A 17,391-nucleotide genomic window follows, 5' to 3' on the forward strand; every position below is an offset into this window, starting at 1 on the left:
TACGAGATCAGAAACCGGAAATCGAATCAATTTATTACCTCCTATCGGAAGAACTTTTTGAGTTTATACGCCAACTTTACTCTACTCGCAGTTAGCTTTAATGAAAGTTATCCCGATGTTAATGGAAGTTTTGTATTTTTTCCAAATATGGCAGCAATTAACGAGGTATAGTCTAATGCGATTATACTTTCGATGCAGATAGTTCATTTTGAAGTAAAGTCGGTTTTAATCAAGTTCAAGTTACTTTGAGTCTTACAACCAAATGCGAACGTATGAAACTCGCGGTCAGTTGAGCTTTTTCTATTATTGAAAATAATAATTTAAATAACATTGAAGATTATTCGTACGTAAACACTAATTACAAATATATATTGTATGCTCTTAATAAAGTAGTTCCTACATAATCGTATATTACAAAAGAGAAATTACAGTCATACAGATAGTAACATTTTCTGATCCTTATTTTTTAAATTTTAATCAGTGATATTGTAGGGAGTATAGAATCATTAATTAGACTCTTTGCTTTTGACGTAGCATTACATATAATAATCGGTAATCAGAACTGACCTGGGCAAATCTTAAATTCAGATATTGAAAATATATATGAATGTTCCAGACATTGACTACAAGTTACATTTTATCTGGATAAGATGGAATCTATGCTAATATAATAAAAATGGAATAATAATCACCAGTCTTTTCATACATGGCCAAAACCAGATGCAAGAGGTTATCATGTACAACACATTTCTTTGCCTGTGATACCACTTGGCACATGCATATTGAATATATTTCCTGGAAGAAATTAAATTGTTTTAAAGGGGTTACAAGAAACACGAAATACACTCAAAACCGAAATGCACATATTTTGTACCATAATACTTGTGAAGATAAATGTATTATGATTTGTGTGTGTTTGAATAATGATAGAAAAAGCAAAATAAAATTTGATTTTAGTGATTTTTATAGGAATTATTTAAATTTTTCTATTTATAGTTCTATTCATGTAATGAAGTCACTCGTTTGTATTTGGTTGGACAGCTTTTACCTTGTTCTGTATGACTTTTGGACCTTTATTTACACTGAAACATGTAAGTTATGATATTTCAGTGGAAAATGTGTAAATACACATTCTGGATTCTCGCAGTCATATTCTCACCCTTATATTTAACTTCTGATCAATTCACAATTTACTACACCTGTCTAACTGAGGAAAAATCAGGTATGACCAAGTAACATCATTACATGAATTGCACTGAAAATTGGTAGAAAGTAAATGATTTATATCACAATCGCATAAACAAAGTTTGGTTTGCTTGTTATTGTTAAAAAAAATTTTATCAGGGTGTACACCAATAAATACACCCAAAACATGTAAATAACTGTGTATGTTGGTGTATTTCTGTTTTTATGCTTATTTTGGTGTTTCTAGCAACCAGTTTAAAAGTTATAAATCCAAACTGGATTGATTGTCATATTTGGGATAATTGTACGATGCAAGATAAAGAACTGGTACAGAAATATAAATGTCATTATGATGATAATAGAACCAGAAATGCGTCCCCTTCACAAATGTACCATAAAACTAATTTAGACATTTTTATCTCTTGTCGTTATTGATTCTGTTTTTTAGCTCCTCTATATCTTCAGGATCTGCTTTAAAATGCATTTATAGAGCATGAAATATACTCAGTCAACAATTTTTGCAGTATAGTCTACAGAATAATATTGGGTTTTATCCTCTACAGTTCAGGTATGGAAATAATTACTAGAAGAAATAAACGACAATCCTTAATTGCATAATTTTAAAGCATACCCAAATTGAGGAAAAGAAAATACTCCATGATTATTATGGTTGAATGTCTCAGGTTATACTTGGCTAAGAACAAACTGTGGTAGTTTAGTTATGATTTAAATTTGAATTGTGAATCAAACCATACATATAAATTATGATTTATGACTCATGTATCAAACCATACATATTATTCCTGCAGTGAAATAGAAGCTGCAAAAGCACTTTCTTCCATATGTCCAAACACTCTGCTCTTCAAGATTTCTTCTTAAGCATCTGTTAGCTACCCTTTGTTCTCATAGTTGAAACTTTGGTACTTGGCAACTCTTTGTTCTCTTTAGAAAGTAACATGCAAATATTTTTGTCTCTGCAAAATTTAGATTTTTATGACAAACCATTAAGTAATTGATTTAACTTGCAACCTTTTGAATCATCATTATTTATTTATATGTATATTGTTATATATATGTATATGAATATGTACTTTCATTTGTAACCACCTGTACCAGCATCAAGGTTTATGATGTTATATTTTTTAATACTGTAGACAGTGTTCTACTAAGCTGCTCATGATTTTTACTGTATCTCCCAAATCATATGTTCTGTAATTGTATTTGACAAAGTTTCTGAAAATAAATATTGTTTAATACAAGGACATTTAAGCATACATATATACATTATGTACTTTTGTTTGGGTATAAAGCTGTCATACATACATGCATACATATTACCACTCCAGTGGCGTAAGTGGTTAGAGTGGATGCTGGAGTTCATATATTTGAACCCCAGCCAAGTCATACCAAAGACGTCTAAAAATGGTACTAACAACTGCCTTGCTAGTTGCTCAGCATTAAGAGATTAGTGTTAGGACTGGTCAGGGTAGTGTCAAGATAATGTGACTTAGTCGGACATGATGTCCCAGTGCTAGACATCGCTACAAACTGCCACACTGCAGACATTGCAGCAATATGACTGAAATGTTTTAAAAGCTACATAAAAAATCCAACTCATACACACTACACACATTCATTCATACATACATACGTACATACATGCATGCATGTTTACATACATTAATACATACAGTTTTTAGTATTGGCAGCAGTTTGGAAATATTTTAACCTTGTGCAAATCCACCAGCTATTAGCTTGCTCAAATCAGTTTTGAGCCCTGTACATGGGTTCTAACTTTGCTGAAATCAAACCTGAGTTTGCTTGATGCATGCATCCAAAGTATATACAGGTACAAAAATTCACTGAATTTTACTTGCTTCTGTACTTTGTAGGTAAAGCAATGCTTTGCTACTCTCAATGACGGGAAGTCGCAACCACAGGCTATACAGCTTCAGCTGACAGCAGAAGTTCTTATTCTGAGGAGAGAGGAGCTCATCCCAGTAGGACATGAGGAGAATACCAACGAAATTTTAAATAAGGTAGTACAGGTCATCTCTACTAGATTCGTCCATTTGTCACTGAAAGTTCTCCTAAAGGTCAGATGCATCAGGTCTGTCAGAGTATTTGGTTTATGCTACATACATGCCAGCAATTATGTTTTGGGCATAATCATTTCACTTTTTCACCGACTTATGTCTTACAGATATCCTGTATATGGATTATGCTTTTACGATATGTTAAAAACTAACTTAAAGCAACAAAAGTTGTGTTTGTAAATTATGTTATCATCTCTTTAATTCTGTTCATCAAATATACTGAGAATATTCTGAAAAGAAAGGCTCCTGCATAAGAATAACGCTAGAGTTAATTTGTCCATCATAGACCGGTATGTGCTTTACCAGTTTTCTATTTATTGCAACTTAATGACACATTTCCAAGAAAACAGAAAGGGTTTCTTTAATTTGAAACTTTGCCTCTAGAATTCATTATATGAAAATGAATATAGGTGGCAGACCAGTATGTACTTTTAAAGAAAATGGCACCAGATATTATTCGAAATGGAATTTTACAGGTTGCCATGACGGGTCTATGTAAACTTCAAAACATATCCAATCAGAAAAAAGACAAATCAACACCACTTTAGAAATTTTGTAAAGAAAAATATGGGAGTGATGCAGTACAGCAGTATGATTGAGGACAGAATCCGGACTTTCACAATAGTTCGGCAAAAGTATAGACATGTAGACTTAAGTTAAATTGAGTGTTGAATATAAATAATTTTTCAGCGTGTGTTGTATTTGTACTCTGGTTCTTATCCACATGGATTTAGCTTATTTGTGCCAAGTATTTTGTTGTTGTAGTAGGGTTTAACGCCATTTTTCAACACACGATAGGCTATACATGGCGGCCAGTATTAATGGTGGAGGAAGAACCTGGAAAACTCCCGGAAAGAACCACTGACCCACGAGAAGCTACTGGCAAGCTTTCTCACATACCCACATTAGCCGAATCCTAGACTCGAACCCACGCAGACAGAGGTGAGATGGCAGTGATCCGTAACGGAGAGCGCTTTAGACCACTCGGCCACTCGGGGCCCCTGCCAAGTATTTTGACCTGCAGATCCAGATTGGTAGCATAATTTATACGGTGTACAATATTTACAGCATGTAATTTATTAACTATGATGTTGTAGCCTGAGTAAAGTTCTAATTGTAATAATTAGATGATTGCACTTTTTTGACATTTATATAATCAAAAATTACACTTTTTTGGTGTTAGCATGAAAGGTGAATTTAGGTAGCTCAGTGTGCTACAGCATAGTTTCCATTACTGTCACCCTCCCAAACAGTATTGAGGTTTCGTAAAACTCAGAACGTGTTTGAAGTCCAAATGAAGGTCCAAAAATTGATGTAGTACAATTGGGAATAAGTTGTTCACTCATATATGACTAAAGAAAGTCATGCAATTCAAAATTTTAATAGAACAAATTTATATCTCTTTTCTTTAAAGTATTTAATACACTTAGAGAATCAAAGTAGTTGGCAGAGTTAGCATTGTCAAATATCACCACAGACATTAAATAAAACAAATAAATGCACAGTTTCTATCTTTAAAGTCCATCAGACAGTCTTTGGTTTTAATTACATTCCATCTGTGTTTATCTTTATCATTCTTGACTGGATGGTACTGTTGTTCATACTTGCCTAAAGATCTGGTTGAATTTTTCTTAGGATAGAAAATGTGCATTGCTGCGCCAAAGATTCCAACATCCAGAGCTAAACAATGATATACACCCACAAATGACTGATTGTGTTTAAGAATGAAATTGCAGAAATGTACTAAAGCCCCTTTGTCATCAGCTGTCAGTGATTGTTTAGTCATGTTACTGGTAGATACTTTTGGGACTGAGCTCTGCCTTTGTGCTTTGGCTTCATGTTGGGTGCTGTTGCTTTGTCGGTGTATGTCGTATGCACCAGAATGACTTAATGTCATTGTGGTGTTTTTAGTATGTAGAGAGAATGAGATGCTTCACGTTACAGCTGTGTTGAATACATTTGACAGTTTACATAAAACATCCTTGGGACTGTCAGTCTTTTTTGTTTCCTACTTCTGCATCTAAGTATTTCATGAAGAAAAAAAATAGATAATACAGCCAGATTGAACATGCGCATTAGTTAACACCAGATGTACAGCTCTAACTTGTAGCAATAATTTGGGTCCATAACTGCAGACCAATACAGTAGTCCCCCTCTTATAAGGCCACCCCTATTGCAGCTGGTCAGGTTGGCTGTTCAAGAGGGAAACTATTGTATAGTGAAAATCATCAAAAATGTTGTGTACTTGGGGTGGGGGGCAAAACACCAGTCAAATGTATTGTAATACAGTTACTTTATGTAAATTGTGAGTTTTTCTCAATTTATGATATTTATACATTTCATTATGTCAGATTACATTCTAAAAAGTAAATAATATACCAAGCTTTGATTTCTTTCTTTCAATACATATTGTCATGCATATGATAGATCGTATCATAACATTTAAATCAGTTATATAAACACCTCATTTTAATATTTTCTATCTACAGCTGCATTAAGTTTTAAGTTATTACATGATGCTACAAGTTTCATTCTGTTTTAATTATAAACTCACAGTTATATAATTATTACTTATACACTAATTTTGCAATTAAATTTAGGAACATCTGTCTATGACAAGTGCACAGAGTAATGTGAAGTCATTTTTTAATCAACAAAATATCTTTCAGTTCAAAATATAAGTTACATATGATGATTAGTGACTGAGTGATGTCACAAATGCAAGATGCTTTTAGCATTTCCAGAACACCTAATAACAGGAAAAAATGAGAAATTTACATACATGTATGTAATCCATTTAAAATCCAATGATATAATGAAGCAAACACATTTGTTTACAAAAGTACTAATCCGGATAGAATAATTACTACTCACACATGTAATATGCATTTCCTACAATGGAAGTATTTCCTGATTTTAGGTTGTTTTTTTTAAGATACACCAGGCTGCTGACCAAAGAAACCAGGTGACCATAATACATGACTTTTTTAAAAATTGGAGGGGTTAGTAGAATGGCCATTGTGACCAGGTGACCCTAATGTTAAGGTGACTATTAAGACAGGCTTGACAGTTTTTGTCAACCAGATTTTCATATTTTGACCTGAGAAGCCATACATTAAGAAAAGGTGATTAGGATTAGGACATATGAATGAGGGCCTTGTTTATTTCAGTTGAGGACCATTGTTATTCACAAGGAGGAAGTAGGAGGGCTGGGCTTGAGTGTGAAAGGCGGGGCTGAGCACCGACTTCCTGTCCTTATTTCTAGAATCATTCCAGACCAAGCTGCTGCTAAGACGGAACAACTCTTTGTTGGAGATGCTATCTTAAAGGTGAGAAAAATCCCATTAATGTTGGTTTCCTTCAATTTAGTATGACTTTTAATGTTCTTATTGTAAATTTTGTGAATTAAAAGAGGAAACTGGAAGAAGTAGGGTATATGCTGGAGTCAAAATTTAAGGCAAAATGCAGTAAAGGTCACTTGAAAAAAAGAAATTATTTAGAAATCCAGTTTTTTATTGGCATAGTATTGAATTTTATCAACAATTGGTGTTTTTCTACATCATCTATTTCTATACTATTAAAGTACATACAATGCACATCATAGTGTATGAAATCATTTTTAACAATGTGTATCTTTAAAAAGAAAATAGTTAATTGTTTATGAAAATGTGTACTATTTCACATAGTAGGCAGATTGTCTCAGACCTGAACCCCTTTGGTCATGAATCCAGTGCACTAACCAATGAAGCACTGTGGCTTCTGTTTTTCTTGCCCCTCAAGATTAAACCCTGTGAAGACTCAGTGGTGTTGTACAGAACTCTTGTTATCCTACTTTCTGTGTTCTTGCAAGAAAACACAAGTATGAAATAATATGAAAAAGGTTTTAAAGCAAACCTAGGAAAAAAGTGAATTTAGAATTATGGTTCATTCATTAGAATGTAGCCATGTCTCATGTCCATTTGTACATTTTTTCAGACTGTGTACACAAGGTTATCCAGATTAAATAAAAGAACCCCAGTAGTTGGTTCAAAAATAATGGTTTGAGCGAGAAAGGTGAAAGTTTCAAGAGTCACACTTGCTGTTAACACAAAATTTAATGTCTTGTTTCTCTAGAGTGACTTTTTTTCTGAATTTTCATGAAAACATCATTTCTGGCATAGACATTGTATCATCTAAGTGATTGTATTGTGCTGTTTTACTTGGTTAAGTTTTAAACACCAACCACCTGGTCATAAGGTGGAACATATGATGATGCAATGTACATCCAGCTATCTGTACCATGTTTCTTTTCTTCATAATACATCAAATTTTCCACCAGCTTGTATTTGGGGCAAGAAAGAAACCCCGTCAACTTTGGACTTCAAAGTTCAAGGTCAAGGACACATGGACAGAAAGATGGAAAACACTCTGCAAAATAACTCGACTCATGCACCAGAAACATTGAGTGAATGTTGCAAATGGTTTGCATTTGAGATAAGAAGTACACGGTAACAGTTACTCAAGAAGAAAATAGTTTCTCTCATATTTAGAGGTTGCTAGCACCTACAATAACCAAACCTTGTAGATGGTTTCAGATTTACACAAAAGTCCAAGGTCAAAGCCACAAGGACTGAAAGAAGGTCAGCTGTTTCCACACAGTAACCTGATTTGTATACTTTACCTTGAACAAATTTTATGAATGTCTTGCACTGAGGCAAGAAAGACACTATTTATTTTAGAGTTAAAAAAAACATAGATCACAGGGACAGAAAGAAGGAAGAATGATATCCACAACACTAGGATCTATAACACATATCTTGATTATACATTGTAAATGACTTGCATTTGAGAAAGTGAAGACATGATTTTACTTTGACGTTAAACAATAAAAGGTCAACGTTGGAGGGACTCCAAAAATGAAAATAGTTTATTCTGTGCCCTGAGTCATGACCAGGCTTTGTGACAGGAAAGGCACCTATTTATTTTGGTGTCAGTTAGGGCTGTTCCAGTAAAACACATATTCCCCCCCCCACCACCAGGATGGCACTTCAAAAAAACTTATGTAGGAGGTTGTGTTTCAAACTATTTTGATTCTGACAGTGGAAGGATGGTTAGGAAAATCACTTATGTTGTGGGTTGTGTTAACAAATTGAGAAATCGCTGGTGGGGGTTGTCAACAAAAACAAAAAGAATATATATTTAAAATCACATCTAACCCCCTCCTAGTGGTCTAACGTGAATAAAACATTGGGTCAGAAAATGATGCCAGTACATGTGAATGCACGTAATTTGTACAAATTTGCGTACTTTTAAAGCAGTAATATGCGTTTCACAAATTACATCAATGCCGCAGATGTAAAATATGTGCTTTGTGCTGTATGCAATTGTTAACTTTAAAAGTACATTTCATGACCTAATTCGCGCTGCCAGTAGCGGTCTCACACTTGATGCGACATCCTTATAGCTGGATACTTCGGTTTGACATGAATGGCTGTTAAACTAAATTTGATTGTTTCATTGGGCCCTGGAACAAGCATTTTATGGTAGTTTTAACCCTATTGTCATAATGGAAGTTTTACAAATGCATGTTTCGAATAAGGGTCACACCGGAAACCAAAATGGCTTAATTACGACAGGGTTTGTCTTCAGACAAAATTTTCAGTCGGCAAATGCTGGCTGGTGATAGCTATGATGACAATGAATTTCATGTATAACGGTTTGTTGGAAATTGGCAGAATGTCACTGGAAATACCAGTGTGTGATTTTGAGCCCAGAATTGACATTGAGTGCATGTCCAATGTATGTGTTGGATGGACAATATGCAGGTTATATTTATTCAAGATAATTTTGTCTGAACAAGCAGAATATGGGAATGTGGGATTTAACACCCTAATACAGCATTATGGAAGAGAAAAAATCTGGCATAAGGGGCAGTAAAGCACTGATTCAAGGAAGTGAATCTTTGGCAGGGTTCATGTTAGTGAAAACTCAGAGGTCTTGGAAATACTTAATCACGTGTATTCATGTAAAAGATGGACGGCAAAATTCAGACTTGCCAGTCCTGCTTTAGCCACCTGCTTATTGGGAAAATGTGTTGATCAGTTAGCTGTGCTGATATTTGCAATGACAAAGTTTAGTGGCTGAAAGCCCTCCTCCCCCCCCCCATGTATATGTCACCATTATAAGAGTACATAAAAAGAACATGCTGCAGTAGCTGGGTGGCAAGATCAAAGGCAGTGGCAACCAGTAGTTCTTATAATTTGCAGTTTTCTGGGAGGGGACTGCAACTTTTTCTGGTGGGATTGTTATTTTTACCAAAATGGGAGTCCTGGAGTCCTATTTAAAATCCTAGTGAGACCTCTGGAAAACTTTTCTTTTTGGAACAGAGATATCCAAGAGAGAATACCAATGGGGCCATACCTGTGAGATACTGAAAACTGCACAACCATAAAAAACAGTAACTTGTTCAAGCTTGTTATACACATGCATTTCAGACAGCAGGCAATGAAAGGACTTCTCAGCACAGAATAATATTCATACACAGAGGAGGATCATATTAAATTCAGAAACAATTAACAGATTGATGCTCATAGGGAACATCAGAGAATCCCCATACAACATAATCACATGTGTAGATCTCTAGTTGGCAGAACCACTATGGCAACAAAAGAATAACAAGACAAACATTCAAATCATGCAGATGTATTACCAAATGAAGTATATGCTCTCTGTGTGCAAAAATTAAATGACATTAAACAAGAGACTGACTGATTTGTGTAATCTTAAAGCAAGATGGATAAAATTTGTCCTGTTTGTGTTTGGTTCTTCCTGTGTATATTTTGATTATGGTGATCTTTTCTGCAGACCTTTTGGCACTTGGTTCCAAGCCATCATTTGGTATTTGTATTACATATTGGATTACTGTTATCTAGTACACAACATTTTGAAGCAGTGTCATTAACTAATGATGAAGTTGATGGAACAAATACTTGATGTTATTGTTAGATATGGATTCTTTACTACACTACTAATCTGTTCATCCTGATTCTTTTTTACCATCTCCTTTAGTTTTACTGGTACAAGTACTTTTACTAAAGCTGTAACTTCTGTTGTCTTGCAATCTAAATATTTGTAATCAAGTATTATTGTCAAAAGGTAAAATGTGCTTAGTTTTGTTGTAAAATCTAAAACTATTAAGCAAGGGACTAAAGTAAAAAGTCGGTCAGCTTCATGTGTGCAGAAACTATTGCCATATTACAGTGTTGTTAGAAACAACAGAATAGTTGTACAAGATGTATTTTGCAAAGTTGTAGAACCAGCACTCGTATTGTCACCACATATCCCATTTAAATAATAATATCATTATTTCCATAGCTGCCAACCCTCACGAATTTGGTGTGAATTTCACGACTTTTTCAGCGATTCACGGATTCACGCCGCAAGCCAAAAATTCACGAATTCTCCAATCCTCAATTATTTTAAATCTTTAATAAAATAACCGATTTCCCATTAAGCGCTAGTCGTGATATTCGCAGTTGCCGAAACGGTCTGGTACTGCTTCTCGCGATATTAGTAGATCTACAGCCGATTAGTACAGTTGGCCCGGTAGCAAGCATTTTAGCCTATTTTAATCTGTATGTATAAGAGTAGTTTTACAAATGCATTTGAGAGAAACTGGGGCCTAACCGTAATTTTGCTCCGCGCATGCGTCACCAACAATGATTTGAGTTACGGATCAGCATCGCATGTACGATTTTGAAAACGTCTTCACCACTAAGAAAAAAGAACTTTATTACTCAAAAAGTGAAGTTTAATTTGGAACATATCAAAAATTGGCCGTGCATTCTGCCATTAAACATTGATATTCATCATGCTTTTTGCACTCAGTGCGCCATCGCAGAGACGATGTGAGGAAGCACGTCGGTTGCAAAAAACACGTAGAAGTTGGGAAAATTAAGAATTCGCAGATTTCAGCTCCGGAATATTTTAAACAATTGGCGGAAGAAATGCAGGCTACCAACACTGAAATATTATTTGTGAGTTTTCTTGTCGAACACAATCTACCTTTATCAGCTGGAGACCATGCTAAACATTTGTTCTGATAAATGTTGCCGGACTCGAAAATCGATTCCAAATTTTCGTGTGGAAGGACCAAAAGTGCTGCAGCTCCTGTGCATTCCTCACAGCAACAGTGCAAGCGAAAGTGTATTTTCTCTTGTGAGGAAAAATAAGACTTTAGGGTCTCATTAGCTGCAGAAAATTTGTCAGTAATTTTAGTCACCAAGATCAACCAGCCGGCAAGAAGTCTGAACTGTTTAGAAAACAAATTTACGATCAAGCAGTTGAGGAAGTTCAAGTCTGCCACAGTATCATGTCTTGATAAATAAATATTTCTGCATATATGTAGTGTTTTAGTTTTATATTGCGAACTTGATATAGTGTAGTATTGACGGTCGGAGTGGATGGAGTTGTTGTCATGGTATTTTTCACGAATTCTTGTCCAAATTCACGACTTTTTATCCCTATTTTCACTAATTGTGAGCCTGGAAGGTTGGCAGCTATGTATTTCTGTATATTCCTATCAGTATTTTTCCCAGTGGTATTAATTTTCTGATCTGATGTTGTTCATTTCTTGTGCAATTTTTTACACATCAAGAATTCTCACAGTATCATTAAAAAAACAATGTAATCTGCACCAAATTGAGTTGTTTGAGAAGAAATTAATTTTTTTAACCCAAAAATCACTGAAGTTTTGAGCTCTGGCATTAAAGTCTCATTAAATAACGATTGAAGTAGCCATGATAGTAATTTTAGGATGCAGCTGTACTAATTTCACCTTTGGTATATTCAAATCTTGAATGTGAGGAACATGGCTCTAAAATAAACACATCAATTTTAGAACCTGTTCATTGATTATGAATCAAGTCCAGCTGAATTGTTAGAAATTCTTTTCATAACATCGTAATCAGCTGTCAAATATGGAGTAAGCCTATGGTTTTTTTGCACCCCAGGCAAAACCACACAACAACCAAATGACCATACCCAATGACATCACAGTAATAATCCTCATACAACTAATGACATGTCTTTGAGTATTTTGATTTCAGTAGAGCCTTGACAGAGTGGAACAGTAAGAAAGAGTGACATATATGTAGGTGTTTAAGGAGATATTTAACAATGGCTATTCCTCCTGCCACCACTTCCTCACTGGCGATCACACACACACAAAACTGAGTAAATCCTGAAATCCTGGCAGCATCCCTGCAGGGGAGATAGCTTGACTATTTTTTAAATATTTTATTGGTCTCTGGTTATCCCATGGTATTTCTGTTACTTGAACATTATCATACAGTGTGTCCAGTCAGCATGGTCGAGAAAGGCTTACAACCACTGAGAGTTGTTGAAGGACTCTCATTACTACAGATATGAAAGAACGAGAACCATACTATAAATCAGTGAAGATAAAATTGAGTATATATGGGTTTGATTGTCCCTGATTGGTTGATAAGGAAAGTTAGATTTTAGTAAAAAGAATCTTTTGAGAGCTTTTCCTACTAGTAACTGAAAAAAGTGAGGAACATTGTTTTATTAACATACTTTCCGTCCCTTTACAGACCTGAGTTTGGAAGACTCATTACTGAAATCAGTAGCTGACTATTTGGTGCAGTATTGAAAGCAAACATTTCAAAATTGTATAGATCCAGAAAATGGTGCAGCTGTTATGGTTTTCTTTTCACAAAAGTGGTTGTCATAGATGTGTCTATACTAATAAAAATTTGATATGAGCACGTAAAATTTTAAGTTATTGAATTTTAATATCACGGTGTTTGCACAGGTTTACAGGGGTAACTGAATTAGTACAATGAGTCCTTAATTCTTGAGTTTTGTGCAGAAACATGGAATCCAAGCAGAATAAATCCAGAAATGTAGAGGTTTTCAATCTTGGATTTAGTCTTCCCATTGCATTTCATAATTGATGTGCATATTCGCAGATAAATAGTATAGAAATAGGAAAAGTAAGTGACAAATTTAGATGCATATCATAGACAAGACAAACAGTATGTGGAGGGACAAGATCAGGCTGGAATGAAGAAGTATAATAAAAACAATAATGAGTAGAAGTGCGACTCTTTTTTTTTTTTTCAGTGTTGTGTATTATTTTCTCAGCTTCAGTAAGAAATTACATCAAAGAGAAGACAAAGGGTGTACAGTTAACTAAACCAATGTGAATTTAGCTGCTTAAAAGCTGTATCAAATCGATTTTAACCTTCTGGTTATATCTGTTCTGGTCTGTTCCTGTCCATTCTGGTAGTTATGTCCAATGAATCAGTATGATTGGAATTTTTCTTGGACAAATTGGGCACTTTATGATTACCAGTATACACTGTACTTCTGCCTGGGAGATGTGAATAATTTTATTTCTTGGTTTGTTGATTCCGGTTGTTGCTCAGTTAAAATTCATCACTGAAAAACATTGATGCATTCTCATACTTTGTTACAAATATTTATTACAGATGCATATCTCCAGATATCGGTGAATTTAGCTTAAATAAGTTATAACATTTCTAGTTGGAACAATGGACATTGTCAGAGAAACTTTAAGTGAGCTAAAATGTAAATGTTTCGGCAACATGTGATGCAGGATTGCTTAAGACTTCTCCCTCTCATATGCTCACCATAAAAAATCCATTTGTACAAATTGATGATGACTTTTTGATAACTGTCAGAAAGGCATAATTGACAATAATCAATGGTCTACAAAAATTACTAGAGTCAAAATTTATACAGCTGTGGCAAAAATGATGGACTATCACCTTTGCTGTTGTTGCCACAGTTGATTAGTTGGTTGATTTAGTTTGGTTTGGTTTGTTTTTTGAGGGGGGCGGGTTAATATATTAGGATGGAGGAAGAACCCTGAAAGACCACCAACCCAAATTGGTTGATCTGTGACAAAAACTCGCTCTGTGAGATGTGCAAGTGATGTAAAAGCAAGCACCTTTGTACACTTGGGCATATGGAGCCTCTGTTGATTTTATGTTTATCTCCAGCAGCTGAAGTAATATAGACATGAAGTCTTGGGATTCAGTAGATCATTATGGCTTTTACACCATTTTCAGATGAAGAGAATCTGTATATGGCAGTCAGTTTTAATGTTGGAGAAAATCCAAGTCCTTCTGAAACACCAAACACCACTTATGTAGAACCACTGACCTTCCACAAGTAACTGACAACATTCTCATTTACACATTGGAGGCAAGTAATCACATGACAAGCATCTTGTACCACTCGGCCATGGAAGCCCCTCAGATCTGTATCACATACTTGCATCTCAAACCACTCTGCCATGAAAACTCCTCAGGCCATAGGTATAAGTCTCATATGAAAGACTTGAAGTGGGAGATAGAACCTGTGACAACTGGATTGAAAGTGCAGAATATTACTGCTTGGCCATCAGTGATGATGCTCTTGACAATACAGTTAACTGCAATTACACTGATTTTACGAGTACTCTGGGAAAAATGATTCCTTGACTTTCATCCATTTTTAAAAATCTAATGATATAAAAATGTTTGACTTGCTATATTTCTTTTGTTTTTTTTAAAACTTTATATTAGTCTTGCAACAAGCATCAAAATAAGACATCGGTAACTGAAATATATGTTCTTACAAGAAACGATATAGTATAAAAGTAGGCAGAAATAATGTAACATCACTTCCACAGGCATTAATGTTTTTTTTTCTTTCTGACAAATCATGTATTATAAGTTTACCAAAATATTTATTTAAAAAAATAATAACAAGGAATCATAGCATCTGACCACACATTTAAAGCAATACAAGATTCAGCTATTATTCTAATCAAAAGTAGCATGCCTGAGAACAATGAAAAATAGCAAAACATAGTGATCACTTTAGTAAACACACAGTTTAATAAGGATACAAATTCATCATTTCTTTATTAGAATAGAAATCCCTTTTATAAAATCTGTATTCATGGATATTAAATTAGTAGATATTAAGGGACTGATCAATGACATCTACAAATGAAAAGCCACCATGAAAATATTTTATTTTACATTATCAGAGACATACATGGCTGACAGACAAACAAACAAAAAGACAAAATTGATTATAATGAATGAATACAAATACAGATATGCATTAGATAATATGATCTATAAGAATTTAGTAGATTACCTCCAGCCAGCTGTCATTTAAATTGCTTTTGTCCGCAACCCAATATTAAAATCGCTTCTACCCCCAACTAACCCATATCCAGAAATTATGTTTAAAAAATATGCTTCTGTTGCGGACAGTGTTTTTCGATTAAAACACATCTGACAGTGGATGATAATTTTTTTTAATTGCTTCTGTTGTGGGTGGGTTGAATTGGAAAGTGCCTTCCCCCTGGGGGGTATATGTTTTACTGGAACAGCCCTTAGTCGAAAGTTCAACATTGCTGGACTGAATAGTGATAAATGGTTTCTGTACAAAACTTTAGTTCTTGACCGTGCACTTTAACCAAAGTTTGTGGATTATTACACTTTGGTTAAATGAGTATCCTATTAATGTTGAGGTTTAAAGTTCCAAGTTAATGGTCACTTTTCCTGAAAGGAGAGCAGTTGTACTAGCATGTGAACGTGAGTATTTTGGGGTCAAAAGGTTTAAGTTACGGTAAGTCTAATAAGAAAATAATTGTTCTTGCATAGGAAGTTTAGTCTAATAATGCACATTGGTTGGGGTCATTGAAACCCTCAGGAAAAATATCTTTTGAGTCAGCCATGACCTGCAGGTGCTTACAAAGATGATAAGTAAATATGCGGCAGGCATAAACTATACTATTCACAGGGGTCTCCATTAGGTTTGTAAAAAAGTTGCAGTTCAAAACTCTTACTTGAAAAAGAATGGTAGTCCCAGCCCTGAAATTAGGAATCCAAATAATCATACCTTCCATGCAGTAATTCAGAACGTTGTGTTTATTTTGTTGTGTCACCAATATAATAAGTCATCAGATTTATAATGCTCATATTTGGTATTCTAATATAAAAATGCCTGCCTGAGGCAATTGAAAAAGTAATGATTGTGATCTTACAGTGATGACAATTCTCATTGTTTTTACGGAAAAGATTTGTCTTTTCTGTATTATTTCATTAAATTAGCCTAATTCCATTAAATGTCAATAAATTTGCTAGGACACTGGAAGAAGAAACAAATAACCTCATATCATTCACATTTTTTTACATTTCCTCTTTAAACACCACACAATATAACATTCACTCTTTCTTCAGCAAACTTTATGAGACTTATACAATGCAGGTTTAGGATCAAAATCATTAAGTTCAGTAACTTTTTCCATTACCCTCATCAATTAATTAGCGTCCTGTTTTAAAAATCCACAGCCGTTCGTGATTACAAGGAAGACCTTGCTCTCAATGAGTAACACTTCATCTAAAACATGTTTTATCTACAGCCTTGCATACTTGACTTTTAAAATATGAAAAAATTTCAGGTTAATAATCAAAGTGTGGAGCTGTGCAGCCATGATGAAGTTGTAGATATATTAAAGAATGCAGGTGACGAGGTGACCCTGACGGTCCGGCATTTCAAACCAGCATCTATCTTCCTAAATAAAGGTACAATTCATTCTCATCAATCATTATACAGTTTGCATAGTCTCCTCATTCATTACACATTTTGCCAAGTCGTATCAATTGTTACAAAGTATGCCTTGTCTCATCGATTATTACGCAATTTGTCTTGCGTAGGATCAATTGGTTCAGGCACATAATGATAATGCCCCAATAATGGATACCCCTAGGTAGCCCTTAAAAAGACACCAGCTGGCAAGTGTAAATGTGGATGGCCAAAGATAACCTGGCAAAGTACAGTGATGACCATGCTGGAAGATATGGGACTTTCCTAGGGGAGGCGCAAGGCACTGCTCAACTTAAATGGTGGGAGTTGGTTACAGCCTTATGTCCCATCAGTCATTGCACAGTTTGCCTAATTTCATCAATCATTACATAATTTGCCTTGTCTCATCAACACAGTTGGCCTAGTTTTTTCAGTCATTACATAATTGGCCTTGTCTCATCAATCATTACACAGTTGGCCTAGTTTTTTCAGTCAT

At 34.8% G+C, this 17,391-nt stretch overlaps 1 protein-coding gene across 1 annotated transcript in view; it reads left to right on the top strand.

Moving 5' to 3' along the window:
* The first annotated feature begins 59 nt into the window (after nt 1–59).
* LOC149783705 (gamma-1-syntrophin-like) overlaps nt 60–17,391 on the top strand; it is a 54,411-nt gene continuing 37,079 nt past the window's right edge. The window contains exons 1-4 of the mRNA XM_089931946.1: nt 60–165; nt 3,078–3,224; nt 6,452–6,610; nt 16,771–16,894. Of these exons, the coding sequence (XP_089788072.1) occupies nt 148–165; nt 3,078–3,224; nt 6,452–6,610; nt 16,771–16,894 (448 nt within the window). The 5' untranslated portion in view covers nt 60–147. The remainder of the gene's footprint in view (nt 166–3,077; nt 3,225–6,451; nt 6,611–16,770; nt 16,895–17,391) is intronic.

The sequence above is a fragment of the Sinohyriopsis cumingii genome, chromosome 14 (assembly GCF_028554795.1).
Source record: "Sinohyriopsis cumingii isolate HCF-2022 chromosome 14, ASM2855479v2, whole genome shotgun sequence".
In the NCBI taxonomy this organism is placed as follows: domain Eukaryota; kingdom Metazoa; phylum Mollusca; class Bivalvia; order Unionida; family Unionidae; genus Sinohyriopsis; species Sinohyriopsis cumingii.